This window comes from Chiloscyllium plagiosum, chromosome 9, assembly GCF_004010195.1.
Source record: "Chiloscyllium plagiosum isolate BGI_BamShark_2017 chromosome 9, ASM401019v2, whole genome shotgun sequence".
Lineage (NCBI taxonomy): Eukaryota > Metazoa > Chordata > Chondrichthyes > Orectolobiformes > Hemiscylliidae > Chiloscyllium > Chiloscyllium plagiosum.
Genome location: NC_057718.1, coordinates 88407970 through 88431283, shown reverse-complemented (window position 1 = coordinate 88431283; position 23314 = coordinate 88407970). Strand labels below are relative to the sequence as shown.

Below are 23314 nucleotides of genomic sequence, written 5' to 3'. Positions count from 1 at the left end.
ATTCCTAATGAAGGGCTTTTGCCCGAAACGTCGATTTCGCTGGTCCTTGGATGTTGCCTGAACTGCTGTGCTCTTCCAGCACCACTAATCCAGAATCTGATTTCCAGCACCTGCAGTCATTGTTTTTACCATATTGGATGGTAGAGCAGGCTTGAAGGGCTAAATGACCATGCCTGATCCTATTTCCTACATTTTAAATTTCTTGTGTCTATGACACAGGACTTTGTGCTGTACGGGCTGCTCCCATGGACTCAACATGACAAACTTCAACTGTGCCTACGGGTCCATCAACACAATGAAAAGGTGCCCTTTGATCTGCCTGAAACTTTATTATCTCCCAATGCCACAAGTTGCCATTGCCTCTTTCAGAGGTCCAGGATCTTCCAAAGGTTGAGGAAGATGTGCTAAACGATACTTAAAAAGTTGGGACAGCTACTGCAGAGGAACAATGGGGAAGGTTGCTATCTCGGGCTTTCCAGCCATAGAACATTGAGTACCTGGGAACTTACTGAACTGTTTGTGTGCCTGACAAAGAATGCACATTGTGAATCAAGAGAGAGAGACAGAATGTTGAAAATGTACTAAGGCATCTCACAGTGAAACATGTTGCATACAAAACTTTATATCTCTTGCAATTTCTGTAAATTGAAATGTTTATGCCTATAGACTGTATATCTGACATGGAATATGCTTTTTAAAATATCAGTCCATTACAATCAAATGGAACTTGCTGTATGGGAGACTCAGCAAACATCTAATAATCGAAAGGCTTTGTAATGTATTTTCACAAATTTTACAAATATAGGTAATTAAGATTTTCTGAAAACTGCAATGTTGAAAAGGTCACAGGTGCTATTTTCCAATGGAGGTGTTAAATCAAAGCCCCAACTGGCGTTTGAATTTAAATTCAGTCACAAGAGGTTATCATCCTTGGTTAAGCCAGTTTTTATTGCACGTTCCCAGATGGTGGTTAACAGTCAACCACATTGCTATTGGTCTTGTATCACTAGGCCAGACCAAGCAAGGATAACACATTAATCTTGCTTACTTACCTTATAACAACTTCCTGGGGATTGCCATCAAGAAACTGAGCTGGGCTAGCCACATGAATATCATGGTTACAAGGGCAGGTCACAGACTAGGACTAATGCAACAAGTAATTCACCTGGTCACTCCTAAAGTCTATCCACCATCTACAAACGAACAAGCCAACAGTGTGGTAGAATACTCCCCACTTGCCTTGCCTTGCCTGGATGAGTGCAGCTCCAACAACACTGCAGAAGCTTGACACCATCCAAGACAAAGCAACCTACGTTTTTGGCACCCACCTATCCCTTCACAACCAATGCTCAGTAGCAATAGTATGCACCATCAATAAGACGCATTGCAGAATTTCTCCAAAACTCCTTAGATAGCATCTTCCAAACCCCCAACCATCTAGAAGGACAAGGACAGCAGATACATGGGAACACAACCAGCTGCAAATTCACGTCCAAGTCACTCACTGTCCCCTCACTGCCAGTGGGTCAAAATCCTGTAGCTTTCTCCCTAAAAAAAAATCAGTGTAACTACACCAAATGGGCTGCAGTGACTCAAGGCAGCAGTTCACTATCTTTGCAAGGGCAGTTAGGAAGGGGCAATAAATGCTGATCCAGCCAGCAATGCATGCATCCCGTAAGTAAATAAAACAAAATCCAAGGTGACCCAGTCATTGTCAGTGTTGAGAAACCTTGTTTTGGGCAATTTGCTGCCCCATTTCCTGAAGGTCAAGTGATGTTAACTCCCAGCGCTGGGAGAGGAGACAATGAAACAGCTGGGGTGGGGCAAGAAGCATTGGTGAGAGGTCCACGTTCTGTAGACATTGCTAGGGGGGAGAGCAGGGAGAGAGTGGTGCTGTTTTATTTGTGCAATGATGATACAAAGTCATACACTCACATTAAAAATGGCTGCTAGTTGGGACCACTTCATTGCCACATTCCATTTCAAGGAGATGGCTGGTCCAAGAGAAGCTCAGAGACAACACACCTCAGTGAAACGTTGAAAAAATTCAATTTCCTGCGCTATTACAAATTCACTGGGAAATTGAACAGTTAGACAGAGGATATATTAAAGACAATATGCTGGGGACCATGATGAGATGGCAATGATACTTAACCAAACTCTCAGGATATAAACTGGATGTTTGAACTGCTGCTGGCAATGACAGATTATGTGTTCAACTAAACTTTGTCCATTTGGGTGTGGACATGAAAAAATGTGCAAAAAGTGGGAAAGTGCTGCTGTCCCCCTACAATCTGACAGCTATGCTGCGAGTGCTGTTTCTTCATCCTTGCAAGGTGATAGAGAATTGCGCAGAAAGAGCCTTGGAATTTCCATAGAAACATCTCTAGACTCCATTCACATCAATATATCCTTTCACTTGAGAACCAGTAAATTCCACAGCCTGTCAATACCAACAGTCAAACTCCAAATTGTCTCTCACCTTGCATGCTTAGTATTTGGCCAAACATTCTTCCCTCTCCTTTTAATTGTGTGCACAGATTAAGTGTCTATGCTGTATTTTTAGGGCAAATATTAACCTTCAAGGCATTTTTTTAAAATCCAGGTCATTTTTCAGAATAAACTTGCTCTGTTCTGTTGAAAACTGATGCTCTGTACAACCAATACTTTATAACCAGCACATGGACAGTTAACCTCATTCACTGCACTGGGATGTCCATTATTTTTCATATTTTAAATGCATTTGTACAATCAAACAAGGCGACAAAGATCAAGTAGCTATCACGTTCCTCCTCACCTAGTCAAAATATGAACAGCCCAAGTTATAACCTCAGTTCTGGGTCAAAGATCCTTGCCAATATTTAGCTGGATTTTCTTTCCCTTATCACCAATGACAAACAAATCTGTAGACGAATGATCCTACTGATAATGCAACTGACAGGCAGAAACCACTAACCTTCTATGCCAACAGACAAACACTTCAAAGCTTCAAGGAAAACCTTTGAAAGTACTTAAATTGTAATTAATTAAACTAGCTCTTCTTGGCATTCAGCAAAGGCAGCAATTTAAGCAAAGGCATAAACAAAATGTGCAAAGAACCCCAGAATATATACTGCACCAGATCAAAGGGGAATCCATATATATGTATAAATAATATTCATATAAACTGCTCCGGAGACAGAACTTCAAAAGTAAGAATTGCACTGAAGTAATGCCTTTCATGACCTCTGGATATCCCAAAGCTCTCCACAGCCAAAGAAGAGCATTTTAATTCATGGTCACCGCTGTTACACAGAAGAGGGAGTGTGGAGATGGAAGCTCTTGTGCAACTTAAGTCAGAGAAACCAGAACCCCAAAATACCAGCCAAATGGTGTAGTGCAATAGAATGGATAAGGAAACAGCCTGAGTATTGAGTGTCACAAGGCCAGCTTTAAAAGTGTTTTGTAAAGTATGGGGAGTTTGAAAGGTGTTTTAATACTTAAGTAAAAAAAAAGTTTAACATTTAAGCACATGCAGTTTCTTTCAGAGAAGAAGGAGAACAGATTAATTAAGACAGGCTAGGATGGCAAACATCAATAGAAGGATTTAACAGAACACCTTAAGGATTACAACATAGAAACAAAAGCACATGTAGAAATGGTGAAAAGTTTCAAGCTGACCATAACTTGATGAAGTTTAAGGAAAAATAACTAAATCAAAACAAGGGAGATTTACCAGTGCAATAATCTTCAGCACATCAGAGCAGGCCACACTTTATTTGATCCAAGTTAGTTAAGTGATAACAAATGCCGCGTTATAATGAGAAAAAAGGACCTTTTGGTAATGACTGTCACTCTAACAAAACCAAAGATGGATTCATAGTTAGTCTTGAAATGAAGAAAGGAAAGTCATGAAACAGGGAGTCTAGATTTAAAGAGGGCTAACCAGAGCTCTGAGATTGGAACTGGCTACAATAGAGAGAGGAAAATTAGATTCACATTCCAAGGCAGGATCTACTCCAGATTAACAACTATATGCTCCTGCAAATCAGAAGCCCTACAATGTGAAGAAAGCAGGCCATTCAGCCGAGTCCACACTGACCCCCCAAACAAAAAACATCCTACCTCGACCCACCCCCTCCCCACCCCATTCTGTAACTCTGCATTTCCCCTGGCTAAACCACCCAGCCTGCACATCCCTGGGCACAAAAGGGCAATTCAGCATGGCCAATCCACCGAACCTGTACATCTTTTGGACTGTGGGAGGAAACTGGAGCACCTGGAGGAAACGTGCAAACAGAGTCGCCCATGGCTGGAACTGAGCCAGAATCCTTGGTTCTGTAGGGCAGCAGTGCTAACCACCGAGCCACTATGCCACTCTGGAGCTTCATAAGCATGATTTAAGCATATTGAGGACCTATATGTAGAAACAAAAAAAAAGGTGCAGGTTTATGCAAAAATGAAGAATATTATGGATGAAGTGTGAGGAGAGAGAGAGGCAGGCACAGTATAGGACCAACAGAGTAGAGTCAATGAGTAAAGGCCATTGGCTAAAAAGCTAGACAATATTGGGAGAGTTTTTTCCTGAAAGTGTATTGGTTGCAAATTAATTATGCAATACCCATTTTCAATGTGGCCAAAGTGGAAATACTTGAATTATGGGGAGCAGACAAGAGTTTAGACTAATTAGATAACTGTCCATAGGCAGGCTGGACTAAACAGCAGGTGGCAGGTGAACACTGGAGATGGTAGCAAGATTAATGGCAAACACTTAAGGAAGTTTCAAAATAGCAAGGACATTGTAGAAATGCTGAGCATCAAAATTATTTTCAAGTTACCGTCACTGTTAGAATATTAGAAATGTATTTGCAAAGGGGTGCACAATTTCCCAGAAACAACAAAAGACTAGATTTATTCTTAACATCACAAACAAGCAATATTGGCAAAGATACAAGATCTCAATTTTCTTCAAAATCGTAGCATGCATTTATATAGCACCTTTTTCACCACCTCAGGATATCCCAAGTATTTCACAGATGATGGAATACTTTACCTCACAGCACACCTGCATCGTAATGTGCATGCAACATGCCACACAAAAAAAGTCTGTCCAAACCATTTATTAGGAGAAAGTGAGGACTGCAGATGCTGGAGATCAGAGCTTAAAAATGTGTTGCTGGAAAAGCGCAGCAGGTCAGGCAGCATCCAAGGAGCAGGAGAATCGATGTTTCGGGCATAAGCCCTTCTTCAGGATGCCCGAAACGTCGATTCTCCTGTTCCTTGGATGCTGCCTGACCTGCTGCGCTTTTCCAGCAACACATTTATTACCCCGCCATTCCCCATCCTCAAAACTAAGGTTGTAACCTGTTAACAGGCCAGGCCTGAAGTGGTGGGGTACCATTCTCACTTCGTGCATGATTGCCAGCATAAAGTGAAAAGTATTTTATATCCCGCCAAATATCTGCTCAAACTCACTGCATACTTAACAGAGCCTTTGACGTGAACCAAAACAGCGCATATTTATAGAGATGTACAGCACAGAAACAGACTCTTCTGTAAAACTCATTCATGCTGACCAAATATCCTAGATTAATCTAGTCCCATTTGCCAGCACTTGGCCCATAACCCTCTAAACACTTCCTATTCATACCCATTCAGATGCCTTTTAAAATGTTGAAACTATACCAGCCTGAAGTAGGGCTTATGCCCGAAACATCAATTCTCCTGTTCCTTTGATGCTGCCTGACCTGCTGCGCTTTTCCAGCAACACATTTTTACGCACTATACCAGCCTCCACCACTTCCTCTGGCAGCTCATTCCATACACACACCACCTTCTGCGTGAAAATGTTGCCACTTAGGTCTCTTTTATATCTTTCCCCTCTCAACTTAAATCCAGTTTTGGTTTCCCCCTACATAATTTAAAATGTGACTGCATAAAATTTCCTTTGTATAATAAAAAAATGGATGAGGTTAGCAAAGTTTAAACTCAAGGTCTTCAAGTGTCAACCGCATACATGCTCCTTGGTCATTTTCACTTGATCCACTTTACTTCTTAGAAGCCAACAATCCAGGATTTCAAAATTTGGAATGGGACTGAAGAGAAATGAATTTACAGGATTAGGTGGATAGAGCAGAGAAACAGGACTAGCTGCTTTTTGGGGCTTTTAACCAAAACTACAAAAGTAGACGATCTCCCAAGAAAGACAGAACAGAGAAGCAAGGAGATGGAAAATCCACAAGATATTTCTAGCTAAAATGGTAAGATGGAGTTAGAATAAATGTTGGCAAAGACAAGTTCTTTAAAATCGTCCAAAACAAAACAATTTGGAAATTGAAGTGTCATGGAATGAAAAAGAATTGGTGGTTTGGCAAAGAGCAACAATGGGATATAGACTACATGACTTGCAACCTACAAATGGCCTAGATATTTAAACGCACCAGATGAAATACCAAGCAAGGTGGAATAGTGAGTTGAATAAAAAAAAGAAACGTGAATGAAGGAAATAACATCCAACAGAACAGTGCCCAACACAGGAAAGACTAAATTTTTTTTGTATGTAAGAATGAGGTCTATTTGTGGAAATTAGGCTGGATAGTTAAACAAGGGGACTTAGAGCTCCAAGCAAAAAATAAAGTCACCATAATCCTACCGGACCATAGGGCTGCTCACTCAAGAGGGAGAACTGGTGGTAGTTTAACCCAAGGGTCACCATACCACTGGACAGGGGAACAGGTTGAGAATGAGTCCCTCACTGTAACCTCAGCCAGTGCAGAAACGAAACCTATGCTGTTGGCATCACTGCATCATAAGCCAAACCGTCCTGCCAAAAATGAGCTAACCAACTCAGTGAGCTCAGAGTACAAGTTTTAAATAACAAATCTAGCTTCACAGGCGGCAGAACCAATAGTTTTCTTGGGAGTGACAGTAAGTGGAGAAAAGCCAGTTTTCTGACTTGACTGGGATTTTGGCCTTCTGTTTAACAGATCTGTCTGAAAACAGAGGTTTTGTTTGGATCAGAATGATTAAACGTCTACAAAATGGTGTTTGTTTTACTGTAGGTTAGAATCCCAACATCATTTCCTGCCATAATATGTAGCTGTCGAAGAAGCTCACTGTCTCTATTAGCCTGATTTGCTGCTGCACCAGTAAACTAGATTGTAGTATCTGTAAAACATGAAATGTCACCAGACCCGAAACATTAACTCTGATTTCAAACTGGAGATTCCCCAGCAATTTCTGTTTTTGTTTTAATACTTGTACTTCGTTTCACTATTTCTTGGCCTCAGTTGTTTTGCAGGATGCCTTTCCTTAAGAAATTTCTCGACTGCTTCCTTTTATTCCCCAAGCCCGGCTTAACATCCTAATCACAGAATCCCTTTGGTGTGGAAGCAGGCCATTCGGCCCATCAAGTCCACGCTGACCCTCTGAAGAGTATCCTATCCAGACTCAACCCCTTACTCGATCCCTGTAACCATGCATTTCCCATGGTTAATCCAACTAGCCTGCACAATATCCCTGGACAATTTAGCATGGACAATCCACCTAACCTGCACATCTGTGGGACTGCGGGAGGAAACTGGAGTACTCAGAGGAAAAACATAGACACAGGGAGAATAGGTGACTTTGTGGCACTTGCACAAAGGTGGAATTGAACTTTGAACCCTCGTGCTGAGAGACAGCAGTGCTAATCACTGAGCCACTGCTCCAGGCATCTGGATGGGTACATGAAATGGAAGGGTTTAAGAGGGATATGGGCCAAACATCAGCAAATGGGACTAGAAAAATTTAAGATACTGGTCATCATGGACGAACTGAACTGAAGAGTCTACGTCCGTGCTGTACAACTGTGACTCTCTACTATAGATGTGAACAATGGATGGGACTTGAGTAAGTTCAGATAAAAGTAAGCCATTAAAAAAAGGAAATAGTGCAAGAAACAAGTTAAAATGTTAACTCCAGTCTAGCAAAATTGGACATCAAATTAATAAGTTTTTAAAAAAAAACTAACTCATAATAGGCAAATCCAAGGAACTCAAAAACAAAAGCAGCTTCAACTGCCAGATTGTTAGAGGAAAAAAAAAGTGGATTAAACTTTGATCTGGAAGATAGTTAGACTGTTTCAACAGAGGGGTTATGAGCTCTCCCCCAACTCAGACTATAAGACTAAAAGGTGAAAGCAAGCAATTGTCATTGGGTCACATGGAATAGAATCCATGTGACTCCAGTTCAGAACAAGGTCATACTAGCGCTGACTGAATCAAGTCATTAAATTGAACCGATCCAAAAGTTAGGCTCTTTCAACTCCAGAAACTAACTAGTCTGCTGAGATAGTTGACTAATCAGATAAATTAATCACAAGGGAAAAATAGGTTTGCTCTGACAACGCACTCCATTCAGCTTGGACTGTTTTCGTTATTACAGCAAGTTGATTGTGACACAACCTGGCACATGGAGGAATTCTATCCCACAGCTTCCTGTCAGGGTCAAAATTAAGTGAAGAACCCTTATCACTTGAGCTTGAAAAAAGCCATTGATTGCTTTCTAAGTAGAAAGGCACCTGGCAAGGTTGGGATTCCAGCTGAGCTGCTCAAATAGATAATCCCATTCACTGCCACAGCATCACGATCCTTCACCTCTGCTGCAAGATAGGACTCATTCTGCAGGAGATGTCTGCTGCTAAATCATTACATTACACAATAAAATGGAGAGAGGAAATTGCAGCTACAGAGGTATCACAAGGAAAGACTTTAGAAGACTCCATCTCAGATCAGTATCCATAAGTCACAGGTTTAAAATAATTAGAAAAAAGAAAGTTTTGCAAAGGGTTGCTAAGATCTGGAATACATTAAACAATGGAGGCGTCAGATGATTCCACAAACTTTTCAGTAGACAACTGAAATAAAATGTGTACTTGAAGAGATTAGGGTGTTCTTTTAAGATTCTACGATTACCTCATCTGAGGCTTGGTCACAGAAAGTGAATCATGTAGTCACAGAGCTTACTACAGAAATAAGCCTCAGACTGGTCAGCTTACTCCAGTAGTATAGCACTGAGCAATAGTTATTACACCATCTGAGGCAGATAGGCCTTAAACTCAGACTTTGTTTCAGAAGTAAGGACATTACCACTGCACCACAAGATTGTCATTGGGTCACATGGAATAGAATCCATATGACTCCAGTTCAGAGCAAGGTCATACCTAGCACTGACTGAATTAAGTCATTAAATTGAGTCAATCCAAAAGCTGGGCTCCTCCAACTCCAGAAACGAACTGGTCTGCTGAGATAGTTGACTAATCAGATAAACTATGCCCAAGGGAAAATAGGCTTGCTCTGACAACACACTCCATTCAGCTTGGACTGTTTTTTTTAAAAATTACAGCAAGCTGATTGCGACACAACCTGGCAAATGGATGAATTCTATCCTTGAAATATATTCTACTTACTGATTTGCAACACTTAAACCTATGTGAAATCCATAAGCTTAACTAGCTAAGAATCAGATCTACAAACCCAACTGCAGATGTAAAACCAATAAAAAAAAGGACCATTAGGGACGTGAAGTGCACATGGGAAAAACAAAACAAGACACTGATGACAAAGCACTGCACTGACCCTGAACAGCCGCTAAAACTTCTCATGGTGAATGTTTCATGCAGGTTATTTTTAGCTGCCCCTCACATCCAGTGGTAAATTTTTGAGAGAGTTGTGGGGAAAAAAAAAAAGTCCCTTCTAGACATTTGGACTCAAATCTTCTTCCTACCTTATCAAGCAAGCGATCAGCAGATATGAAAACGAAATGCTGCAGCATCATAAGTGGGCACATAACAACATGGAGGAGCAAGTCAACAAAGTTGCATTAATCTAACACCTCCTGTGAACACAGAATGCCCCAAATCATTTCAGTCAGTCAAGGAAATAATAGTGTGTGTGGTAATTACTGATACACAACAGAGAACTCCAGAGCTAATTTACACAGTAACATCGCCCAAACAGCAACAAAGTGACAGGATTTCGTGCTGAGTTGATAAATATGGTTCAAGACATCTGGGAAATCATCCTTGCTCCTCTTCAAAAATTGTACCCTTTAATACCCACTGAGGCTGCACATAGGGTTCAGCGTAACATTTCATCATAAAAGGTGGCACCTCCAACAATCCCAGAAACCTGCTATCAGCTAGACCATGGTCAACTCTTTTGAAGTGAAGTTCAAAAATGCAACATTCCAACTCAAGGTGGGAATGCTCTGACCTCAAACACCAATTAGACCATTTTATATGTTCTACCTTGAACAAATTGGCACACTGCATAACCTACTGACAATTACAAGTTCTTCTGAGCCTCTATAACAGAACCTGCTGCATACACAATAAAATGGTAGGTTGCAGAGAAACATAGGGATGCCAGAGCACATGTCTGCAAATCACTGAGGGTAAGACAGAGAGAGGGTTAGTTATGTTGGCATATGTTTTATTGGCCAAGGTACTGAGTATATATAAGAGCATGAGGTTATACTAGGGACTATAACTAAAATACTGCACTCTATGCTGGTCACCACATTACATGAAAGAGATGATCACACCAAAGAGGGAGTGAAGAGTTATGATGCTGCTGCAGAGAATTTCACCTGAGAAAACTTTGGAGTTGTTTCTCTTGGAGCAGAAGAGACATTAGGTTAATTTGCAGTGTATTAAATTTCATGGGCCCTCAACCAAATGATAGGAAGGAGCCATTTGCATTAGCAGAGAAGTCAATAACTAGAAAGCATAAATTTGAAGTAATTGGTGAAAGAGGGAGAGAAACATTGATCCCCTTCCCACCCAAAACCTCTGCCTAAAGGGGTGAGTCAACCCAATTCTCGAGCTAGCATAGATATTGGCCCACAGGCCATCTCCTGCTCATAAATGGTTCTATATAATAACTTGGTCTTGTGTAGCTTCTTCTACCACTGGGGGAATTCTCTAATTGCAGTGTGGCATGTTTCAATGGATAATTTCAACTATAAATAGTGACAAAGGAATTTATAATGGAGATACGAAACATCGACTTGGAGCCAGGAACAGAATTACCTCCGTGAACATGGAATAACAATCCCTCTGTTCGGGTGCCAGTTCACCTCAAACTGTGATGATACTATGACTTTAGAAGGTGTTTTTTTTTAAAATGAGGTGGAGAGCAGTCTGTTCAAGTTTAATAAACAGCTTGCAAGGCATTGGGTGTTTTTTTAAAAAACAAAAGTTGGAACAATAGAAGCAGCCTGAATAGGTGGAATCAAATTTCCACTATGTATTGAATAAATTTATTCTGGCCTTGATGTGTTCATACCGATATGAACACATCTGGAGTTTGTGTTCCCAGCAGTGGCTGTACTGATTTCAAGTCTTCACTTCACTTGCCTGAGTATTAATTGGGCAGATCCTCAGTGGTGCTTTCAGCTACTTAACCTATGAGCTGGAGTTTGCTCCTTCAAAGACAAAGACCAGGGTTTTTAGTTTTAGCTTTCTGCAGTTGCTGGGGTTTTGAAGCTGGATGTGGAAGCTCCTATTCATCAATTACAGCTAAAAACTCCCTGTGCTAGAATTGCACACGTGACAATCTATTTTAGTGAATTTGCCTTTGAGGGCATGCTTATGGTATGTTACTGTATTGAAACAGTAAATTAATCGGAGCACATCTCATTTTATTAAGCATTTTGATTGAGTTACAGTTAAGCCAAATTTTTTCTTTCATCTGTCTTTTAGCTATAGTGTATGAATAAAGTGTGTTTTATTTCAAGCCTGGTAGTTTGACCAATCGAATTGCATCCGGAAAACAACAGAACTTTAAACTAAAAAAAAATTAGAGTCTAGACTATCTTCTTAATATATTTTAAGGGGTTTTGTCTGGTCCAAAACACAAACACTCACTTGGCCTGAACAACCCAGATAGACTGGACTAGATATAAAATTCCATATTGCTTTTTGACAGGCATTTCTTCCTTGCTCTCCACCTCAATAGTTTTACAGAACTGCAAGGCAAGGCTGGTTTATTGATAGAGATACTTGACATTCCATTTATGACATCCTTAATTAAAACCAACTTCCAAGGAGCAGGAATCTCAAATCAAATTCCTGACAGAATACTGGAAGCCAGTGCCATGAGACACAGATTGGAGGATGGCTATGTAAACCCTCATTGAAGCAACTAAGCTTCAAATATCCAGATGTCTCCCTTCTTCAAAAATGTTTCCCATTCAATACACCCAGTCTAGTGTGAATTTCTTAAAAATTTATTGGGCTTATAACTGCAACTCATTGCAAATACAAAGTCAGGAATCAAAGTCTGGCAGAAATGTTTCATTGCTCAACTTCAGTTTTTGTCAATCCAGGTAGGTGCCAATTTAATGTTTCATGGTTACACAGATCCTAGACTACACAGCACTGATAAAAGTGTCATTGCCTGTCAGGGAAGCGATCCTAAAATAGCACTGCTGTCTGACCACCTTCCCATACTCAATGTTAAGGTTTTGCTACGGTTACAAATCTAACATACATTCTCTGCATCAGGGCAGCTTCTTAAAATCAGCATTCCCCCTCCACCCCCATCCCAAATCTGACTGATCCCAAGAGAACTGGAAGACTGTTTCCTAATTAGAACACATGCCAGGTCTGGAATGACACAAACTGTTACAAGACGGAAATACAACAACACAATGATTCCCAACCCAAGGACAATTTGATAAGTTGTGTGCTACAGTCTGCCAGACTTGAGCAAACTCCCGTCTTAATTTAAACTCTGAATGTAACGAAAAGCAGTTGCAAAGCTCAGCAAATGAAACTCTGCTCACAGGCTCTTAAATAGTTACAGAAACTCTTCCAAGCAAATGAGGTTATCTTAGATTATAAGCAAGTTAATCCAAATATCCTGCCAAGTTGTAAATACTACATGACAGTGCACAGGTCTGAAAAACATTGTGCAAAATTCATTCCAAAAAGCAAGCAGGCATTTAGAAACTACAAACGAGTGTTTACATTCCTAAATGGCTACGCATTATAGAAAAGCACAGATTTGCTTAGGTTCAGTACACCAGTCATTTGACTGGAGTGTCTGAAGGGACTCCCATTTGGTTAAGTGAGTAGATTTTTTTGTTTAAGTGGAACAGTAAGGAAGGCATACACATCTGTCACCCTTATAAGGAATCTGTGATAGAGTTTAGCAGTCGCTTAGAGAGCTATTAAAAATAGGTTTACAATATAGGCAGGATATTGCAGAACTTTGGTCCATCCTCCTGTGAATGTTTGGTCCATAGCTTGAATTCAAAATTCTCACCCACATGTTCAAATACCTTCAGTCTCCCTGTGCCTTCAGCTGCCAGGACCCAAACTCTGGAATTTCTTTCCTAAGGTTCTGTGCTTTTCTGTCCTCGTAGGACATTTCTTAAAATATACTCTCAAAAGCAAACATTTGGCCAGCTAAGTATCTCATGTGTGTCAGTGTTAAATAATGCCTAACATTACACTTGGAATGACTAGAGATATTTTACTATGATCAAAAAAGGGGTTACATAAAATTCAAGTTGGCCATCATAGTAACTGCACCAAACTTAAGGGGATATTGAAAGTTGAGATCAGAGTTTAGAGTCATAGAGATGTACGGCACAGAATCAGACCCTTCGGTCCAATTCGTCCATGCCGACCAGATATCCTAACCTAATCTAGTCCCACTTGCCAGCACCCGGCCCATACCCCTCCAAACTCTTTCTATTCATATACCCATCCAAATCCCTTTTAAAATGCTGTAATTGTACCAGACTCCACCACTTCCGCTGGCAGCTCATTCCATATATGTACCACCCTCTGTGAAAATGTTGCCCCTTAGGTCTCATATCTTTCCCTCTCACCCTCTAGTTCTGGACTCCCCCACCGCAGGGACAAATCTTTGTCTTTGAAGGAGCAAACTCCAGCTCATCGGTTAAGTAGCTGAAAGCACCACTGAGGATCTGCCCAATTAATACTCAGGCAAGTGAAGTGAAGACTTGAAATCAGTACAGTCACAGCTGGGAACACAAACTCCAGATGTGTTCATATCGGTATGAACACATCAAGGCCAGAATAAATTTATTCAATACGTAGTAATAATTGTCAATACAGAATGCTTCATATTCTTGACTACTTGCTGGAACAAGATAAAACAGAATCTCTACTGTGGAAAAAGGCCACTTGGCCCATTGAGTCTGCACTAATTCTCCAACGATCATCCCACCCAGCCCCAGCTCCACATCCTATCACCATAACCCCACATTTACTATGGCTAATACACCCCCTGGACACTACAGACAATTTAGCATAGCCAATCCACCTAACCTGCACATCTTTGAACTGCGGGAGGAAACCCATACAGATACTGGGAAACATGCAAACTCCATACAGTCCCCCAAGACAGTAAGTAAACTTGGGTCCCTGGTCCTGTGAGGCAGCAGTGCTAACCACTGAGCCACTCAGTGGAATGAATTTTGATCAAAATTGGAAAGAGACAGAAATTCATTCCTAAGTTGTTTCAAATTTCTTCAAAGAACAATAGATGGCGATATTTGAAATTCTGGACAAAATGGTGATTAAAATTTGCTACAGGTTTTGAAGATGCTCACTTCAAGACTGCATGTGGGTGTGGCTACAGTTCAAGTGTAATTTTGGTGGAAGGCAAAAGCAAAGCAATTATTGGAAGCCTAACGAATATTAAGAGGAATAACAACTAGTCATTGCCTGGAGCTTGGATGAAACAACAGTTTTACTGCGAAAATTTGAAAGGCAGATTCGCATTTTCAAAAAAGCAATACAGATTGATTTAATGAGACTGGATATACGTAGAATAAAAAAAACAGGTCCAGTAGTGAAGTCAACAGTAATGGAAAAGGCACATAGCAACAGGAAGCCATTCAGTCCTTTTGAGCCAGTTCCACCATTCATTTAGATTTAGACCACAACTTCATTGACCTGCCTTATTTCTGGATCTTTACCAACATCATCCTTTCCACTCATCTTCAAAAGCTCACATTGTCCCAGTATCTAAAGCTTCTTCAATCAGCAGGTTTACTCAAATCAGCACAAATCCATCAAAAGAAAGAGAACTCTATTTTAGGAGCACAATTTATCATTTTTCCAGGCAAGTTTTATGCAAGAAAACTTGGGGTTCAGTTTGGATTGATTGCCCCTAATTGAGAAAGCTATGAAAATTAGATTATAACATTACCACTCTGTAGAATTCAAAACCCCGTTTCTTTTTCTCAAAAAAGAATGACATCTCCAATGTAATTAAACTGGCTGACATCTAAACATCTTAGAGCACTCAGGATTAAGGGGTTACAATATGCATGTAGTTTATGATACATCAACCACCATGCTTGCCTAAATCAAATTCAAACCTTAACAAAACAGCCTCGGTGTGGAAACAAAATTGCAATAAATCCTAGAAGCAGCATTCCAGAAGCAAGCCATTAGACCCATTCAGGTATTCATAATTCAGGCAAGCTTACTCCCAAACTCTAATTCCTCTTAATTCCACAGTCCTATTCCGTTCTCCCACACATATCAAGACTGTCTTTAAATGCACCAGTGCTGTTCCAATCTCTCCATATATGTTAAACTGGAAGGACTAGACTCGTATCTACATCTTCACTAATTCCAAGTAAGGAACTATCTACATTTTCCAAAACATACCAGCTGCTGTACTGCAAACTGCAGTACTCTAACGTGGATACACTGATTGCCACTAAAGATTAGCCCAGAGAGAAGCATTTGTTATAATTTTTTCCTTCCTCGCTTTACTCCCAGGGGACCAGGGGTGAAAAAGGGAGAAGGCAAAGGTCATGGGAATGTCTATACTCACACGAAGGATTTTAGAATGTGAAGAGTTAGTTTAATTTTTTAAGTTGTGGACACTTGCACTGATATAAGTTGCATGACTGAAATGGGGAATAAGATCCACTCCATACTGTTCAATAGTTTGACTCCACTCCAAAAATCCTTTGGGAAGAAAAGAATCAGGGTGGTTTCAGTAAGGAAGACATTTTCAGCACAACATGTCTGTGCCAGTGATTACATTCCATATAATTCCCCCTCACTGTAATTCATCTAAACTTGTCAACAACTCCTTCCATTCTTTTCCTCTCATTACTTGCCCAGCTTCCCCTTAAACATATCTATGTTCTGTGCACCACCTCTCCATGTGATGTGATAACAGGCCCCCTCTCCTTCCTCCAGCTGCCTGCTCCACAGCTACAGAATGCTAGTTCTTCCAAATAAATCTTTTGGACTATAACCTAGAGTTTGTGATTTTTAAACTCTTTCCTACAGAAAGAGACGTGTCTCCTGAATTCCTCACTGAATTTGTCACTGAATTTGTCAAGTGTCATATTTACAGGCTCCCATTCCCAGACATGGAAATATCTTCTCTCTATCTACCTTAAACATCTTATTAAAAAAAACTTTAAAAGACCTCCGTCAGGTAACTATCAGAAAAGAATCTCTGTTTTAAATTAGCAACACATCATTAAGCACACTGAAAGTAGGCCTCCCCAAAAAGGGTCAAAAGGTGTGATGCTGGAAAAGCACATCCAGTCAGATAGCATCCAATGAGCAGGAGGAGTCAACATTTCGAACATAAGCCCTTCATCAGGAATGAGGCTTGTAGGCCAGAGCAGGGGCTGAGATTGAAAATGCGATAGGTAGATGAAGGTGTGGGTAAAGGTAATAGATCAGAGAGGAGGGTGGAGTGGATAGGTGGGACAGTTCAAGAGGGCGGTGCCGAGTTGCAAGTTTGGATCTGGGGTAAAGTGGGGAGGGAATAAGGAAACTGGTGAAATGGATGAGGATTAACATCCCAACTAACGCACAAGCAAATTGACGGTCTCATACTCAGTCTAGGCTAACAATCTAGAGAGTTTAATCTTAAACCCAAATGAACAAGAAGTGCTGCTAAATAAAAACTATTCTCCTTGTATGTTGGCCAACAACCCTCATGTCACCACCTAAAAACCAAAGAACCGGTCATTGATGCAACACTTAAGACATTGCCATGTGCTAAACGACTGTCACATTGATTTGGGCTTCAAAATAATTGTCCATAAGACTGAGATGTGCACAAGGATCCAAACAGTAAATGCATTCAATTTGAAAATCTCTTAGCTCGCTGTGCATTTGCCTACAAAATAATAGGGTCTAAGTATTACAATTCAGGTGCTTAGTGATTTCTTTTGAAAGAATCAGACTGTGGGCCTCTTGCTGAGATATTTGTATCATCGATAGTCACAGGTGAGGTGCTCGAAGACTGGAGGTTGGCAAACGTGGTGCCACTGTTTAAGAAGGGTGGTAAGGACAAGCCAGGGAACTGTAGACCAGTGAGCCTGACGTCAGTGGTGGGCAAGTTGTTGGAGGGAATCCTGAGGGACAGGATGTACATGTATTTGGAAAGGCAAGGACTGATTAGGGATAGTCAACATGGCTTTGTGCGTGGGAAATCATGTCTCACAAACTTGATTGAGTTTTTTGAGGAAGTAACAGAGAGAATTGATGAGGCCAGAGCGGTTGATGTGATCTATATGGACTTCAGTAAGGTGTTCGACAAGGTTCCCCCATGGGAGACGCATTAGCAAGGTTAGATCTCATGAAATACAGGGAGAACTAGCCATTTGGATACAGAACTGGCTCAAAGGTAGAAGACAGAGGGTGGTGGTGGATGGTTGTTTTTCAGACTGGAGGCCAGCGACCAGTGGAGTGCCACAAGAATTGGTGCTGGGCCCTCTACGTTTTGTCATTTACATAAATGATTTTGATGCGAGCATAAGAGGTACAGTTAGTAAGTTTGCAGATGACACCAAAATTGGAGGTGTAGTGGACAACTAAGAGGGTTACCTCAGACTGCAACAGGATCTTGACCAGATGGGCCAAAAGGCTGAGAAGTGGCAGATGGAGTTTAATTCAGATAAATGAGAAGTGCTGCATTTTGGGAAAGCAAATCTTAGCAGGACTTATACACTTAATGATAAGGTCCGAGGGAGTGTTGCTGAACAAAGAGACCTTGGAGTGCAGGTTCATAGCTCCTTGAAAGTGAAGTTGCAGGTAGATAGGATAGTGAAGGCGGCGTTTGGTATGCTTTCCTTTATTGGTCAGAGTATTGAGTACAGGAGTTGGGAGGTCATGTTGCGGATCAACATACAGGACATTGGTGAGGCCACTGTTGGAATATTGCATGCAATTCTGGTCGCCTTTCTTTCGGAAAGATGTTGTGAAATTTGAAAGGGTTCAGAAAAGATTTACAAGGATGTTGCCAGGGTTGGATTATTTGAGCTAGGGGAGAGGCTAAGCAGGCTTGCGCGGTTTTCCCTGGAGCGTCGGAGGCTGAGGGGTGACCTTATAGAGGTTTACACAATTATGAGGGGCATGGATAGGGTAAATAGGCAAAGTATTTTCCCTAGGGTCGGGGAGTCTAGAACTAAAGGGTATGGGTTTAGGATGAGAGGGGAAAGATATAAAAGAGAACTGCGGGGCAACGTTTTCACACACAGGGTGGTACATGTATGGGACGAGCTGCCAGAGGAAGTGGTGGAGGCTGGTACAATTGGAACATTTAAGAGACATTCGGATGGGTGTACGAATAGGAAGGGTTTGGAGGGATATGGGCCGGGTGCTCGCAGGTGGGACTAGATAGGGTTGGGATATCTGGTCGGCATTGACAGATTGGACCGAACGGTCTGCTTCCATGACAGAATAACTGCCTTTATCATTTGAAATCTTCAACCCAAAATTTGAAATTCCCATGTTTTTAGGCATTTTGCATGCAAATTGTCAACTTTCAAATGTTATGAAGGTGCTGAGTTCTGGGGACCTTCATGGTTAGAGTCTTAGTATTCATGCACATTCCCACCGACTTCCCCAAGTCCACTAAACCAACAATTTATCACTTTGCATGGTCCATTCTGTCAGCCACGCTCTCCTATAGCCATCCTCAGTTTGACATGCTCTCACTTGTTATCTGCAAATGTTAAAGTAACAGATTAATTTAGGTGTCCAAGTATAGAAATCTCAAAAAAAAAGCCAGTGCGCAGGTACAGAAATTGCACAAAATGCTGCATGGAAAATTGGAATTTAAGGGTTAGGAAGTTGCCCTCCAGTTGTATTGAACTTATTCAGATCCCATCTGTAGCACTGCATACAGCTTTGAGTACCACACCCCAGGAAGGACATACTGACCTTGGAAGGGCTGCAGCACAGTTTCATCAGAATAAAACCAAACCTCAATGTGCTAGAATGCACTTTCTTCACCAGGTTCGAACATTTGACATCAAATCTAGTCTAGATAAAAAGATTCTCTAACATCATCTCATTCAGAGCAAAGGTCAACGACCTAATCATTAAGTGGGACTCCATAATACTCACTAATTTCATTTTAGATTACAAACTCCAATTACTCCCGTCCCAGGTAAAACTAATTGATCAATCTTCTGACTCGCAATTTTCTCCCTTTCTTGAAAAAGTATTTTTTACATTTTTCAGTACTGTGGTACAGTTAATGTCCAAGATTTTTTGAATAAAATAATACAAATTCTCCACTTTCCTCAGCCTTTAGCACCCTGGGATGTATACCAGTCAAGCTTAATAACTTTCTATCCTTATTATAATTACACACCCTCCAGTCCCTCTCTAGTTCTATTACCCATTCTTCCTTCAGTAGCCCCACTTTTACATTCCTCAAAAGAAAGCTACTTCAGCAAATCAACCATTCCCCTCTAACATATTTTGTTCCATTCTTGATACCTTTCTTTTACTTGATCCACTGTCACAGTTACATAGATTTGTAAACAATAAGTGCTGTTTATGTGTAATGAGACTATTCTCCTCCAAGTAAACCACCTCCCACATTATTACATTTTATACCATATCCTTCAGTTAGTGTCTCCTTCCCTTCCGGTAAATGCTATTCAGCTCAACCACTCCCAAATGGGGCAAGCTTTACATTCCCATTGTGATGGTTTGGGTATACTTAATGTTATTTTATCCATCTTGAGTGTTAATATATTTCCCCAACTAGATCACTGCTTACATCACAATCCCCCATTGTCCCCAGTTAATCTACACAACACAAAACTGATTAAGAGTGAGAGATTAGAGATAGTTGATACAAATTCCAGCTGTCAAAATGCTAATTCTTTTTCCCAGGAATTTGTATTGCAGACTCCACTTTTCATTATAATTCCAGTCATTTGGAATGAAAGAGTAGGGAGCTGGATATAAAGCCTGCGGACATCTCATCCTCGCTAGCACAGCATCGCCTTCGTTCACATAGCTCGATGATCTTCAATGCGCTCCCAATATGGTAACATATGCTTTGTAAGTCTATCCAGACAGTCATAGAAAGAGAGAATTTAATTGGCGCTCAGGCACGCTAATAGTCTTTTTCATAAAAGATTTCCTCTGCCCCATTCATTAACCTGACTGAGGACATGGGTCAACTTTCTCCCCCCTCCCCGGTTTTTGTGCGAGATGAAGGAGGGTCAGCATCAACGTGTCACCTCCGAAAACAAAACGTCTTGGATGGAAGAATATTCAAAAACAAAAGGAAATTTTAAAAGCTAAAGTAACACACACGACATTCCGTTAAATAAAACCATTGTACTCTACGTTAGAGACTGAACCAAAGTCCAGATACTTTGTTATAAAGACCTTGCCAGACCCCCTGAGCTTTTCCAGCAATTCCTGATTTTGATTTGAATATCAATGTTCGTTAGGTCCACGTTGTGTTAAGTCTTAACAGATGGATTGGATTAGCTTAGATTCCCTACAGTGTGGGAACGGGCCCTTCGGCCCGACAAGTCCACACCAACCCTCTGAAGCGCAACTCCCCCCCCAGCCCCCGACTAACGCATCTAACACTATGGGCAACTTACCGTGGCCAATTCAATTGAGCCTGGCCCCCTGGGGCTGAGGGGCGGCAGTGGTCACAACTGGGGCCAATTCTTACGTCACAGTGGCTCAATGACGCAGTCAACATTTTACTGATGGCAGGGGTAAGGAGGGTGCAAATTCAACAAAATAATTTCCCCCACTATATTTCACAAAAACCTCACCAAGATCAGTCCCTGTGGCAGGGAGATACTGAAGTGGAGAGGTTAGATAGTGTTTGACCCATTGTTGGTGACTGCCAGTTTTAGGATTCCTAACTTTTAGCAGGACACTCCAGACCCAGTCTCTCCCCCTCCGGGGAGGTAGTGAGGGGTAAATCAGGGCCATCCGTAATTAACACCCACATATCCCTACTCCCTAACATTCCTGCATCCCAGACTGGGACCCAGCAGTGTTTCTCTCCACCCCCCCGGCAGCCCCATGCACTCACCCCTCCGTCCACTCTCTCAGTGCGCTGTCCCTCCTGCTGCTCGCTCGGGCTGGGTTGGTCTGGCTCCTGCGCTGAGATGCCGCTTCCCATCTCCCAGATTTTCGGGGTGTCATTCAGGCAGACAAGGCAAGACAGGTCCCTAGCTCGGCCTGTGGGCAAGCCCCCGCAGACTGCTCGTTAAACCGCTCGGCTTCACCATCCGAAGCTCCACTCACTGAGACCCTCCGCATTCAGAATGACACTACCATCATCACTCTCCCTGGGGCTAGACTTAATATCTCCCTCCCCACCCCTGCGGTCAGATTGGACACTGTAACCCCCTCTTTCCCTCACACCGCCCCTCCTCAGGGGTCAGACTGGACACTGATCCCCCTCTAGGATCAGGCTGGATATTGTAACGCCCCTCTTGTCCTGGCTTCAGACTTCGACCCTATAGCTCCTGAGACAGATTGTCTCCTTCTATGCAGTCTCTCACTGTAGTCCCTCCACTCCAATCCAGACTGCTTTCTATAACTATCCTCAATCTCCTGGCTTCTTCGTGGTCCAAAATCTGATCCCGAACCAATAGGAAACAGGACAGGGAGGGACCAAGGAAGCGGCAGCCAACCGCTTTCCACTCCCACCCCTCAAAGCTCTCTGATATTTAGTCAGAAGCGCAAGTCCCAACTATTTAAAATGTGTAACAAACACGCAGAAAAACTGAGCAAAACATAAAAAGATGCCTCTCTCTCACGCCTCTGCAGCTGACTAAAAGGCACCCCCAAATGTTTTAAACTATAAGTAGTCAAATACCCTTAGTAGCATAATTAGTTACCATTATGAGGTGGGATAAACAGCCACTAATTTGCATACTGCAAGATCACATCATCAGCAACGTAGCTCTGACCAAATAGTGTGTTTTAGTGATATTGTTTGTGGCTGTGGTGAAATCTGGGGAAAACCGCCCTGCTCTGATTTGAAACACTGCTAGTTGTGAAAGGCAACACTGACACTGCAGCATTTCCTCTGTCATTCTAAGGCTAAATCTGAAACAAGGATAGGCCATTTGCACCTGATTGTTTCCCAAATTCCATGGTAATTTGAATTGGTGGATCCCTCAATTTACATGACTTGCAGGACAGAAATACAGATAAAACATTCAACAACTGTAAAGGAGGATTTTCATTACCCCAACCTGCTGCCTCACAGCGCCAGAGACCCGGGTTCAATTCCCGCCTCAGGCGACTGACTGTGTGGAGTTTGCACATTCTCCCCGTGTCTGCGTGGGTTTCCTCCGGGTGCTCCGGTTTCCTCCCACAGTCCAAAGATGTGCAGGTCAGGTGAATTGGCCATGCTAAATTGCCCGTACTGTTAGGTAAGGGGTAAATGTAGGGGTATGGGTGGCTTGCGCTTCGGCGTGGCGGTGTGGACTTGTTGGGCCGAAGGGCCTGTTTCCACACTGTAAGTAATCTAAAAAAAAAACCCTTTACTAATTCCCTGTCAACTTGTCACTGACATTGTCCAGTGAAATTTTTCATGTGGTTGCTAATTGAAGAGGTTGTAGTACACTTAGAGTCATAGAGATGTACAGCATGGAAACAGACTCTTCGGTCCAACCCATCCATGCTGACCAGATATCCCAACCTGATCTAGTCCCACCTGCCAGCACCTGGCCCATATCCCTCCAAACCCTTCCTATTCATATACCCATCCAAACACCTTATAAATGTTGCAATTGCACCAGCCTCCACCACTTCCTCTGGCAGCTCATTCCATACACCCACCACCCTCTGTGTGAAAACGTTGCCCCTAAGGTCCCTTTTATATCTTTTCCCCTCTTACCCAAACCTATGCCCTATAGTTCTGGATTCCCCCACCCCAGGGAAAAGACGTTGTCTTTTTATCCTATTCATGCCCCTCATAATTTTGTAAACCTCTATAAGGTCACCCCTCAGCCTCCGATGCTCCAGGGAAAACAGCCCCAGCCT

The 23314-nt window shown here is 41.9% G+C and overlaps 1 protein-coding gene across 1 annotated transcript in view; it reads right to left on the bottom strand.

The window, feature by feature from the left end:
• akap12b (A kinase (PRKA) anchor protein 12b) overlaps positions 1-21976 on the bottom strand; it is an 88574-nt gene extending 66598 nt beyond the window's left edge. Inside the window, exon 1 of the mRNA XM_043696856.1 lies at positions 21348-21976. Coding sequence (XP_043552791.1) covers positions 21348-21437 — 90 coding nt within the window. The 5' untranslated portion in view covers positions 21438-21976. The remainder of the gene's footprint in view (positions 1-21347) is intronic.
• Positions 21977-23314: the final 1338 nt, after the last annotated feature.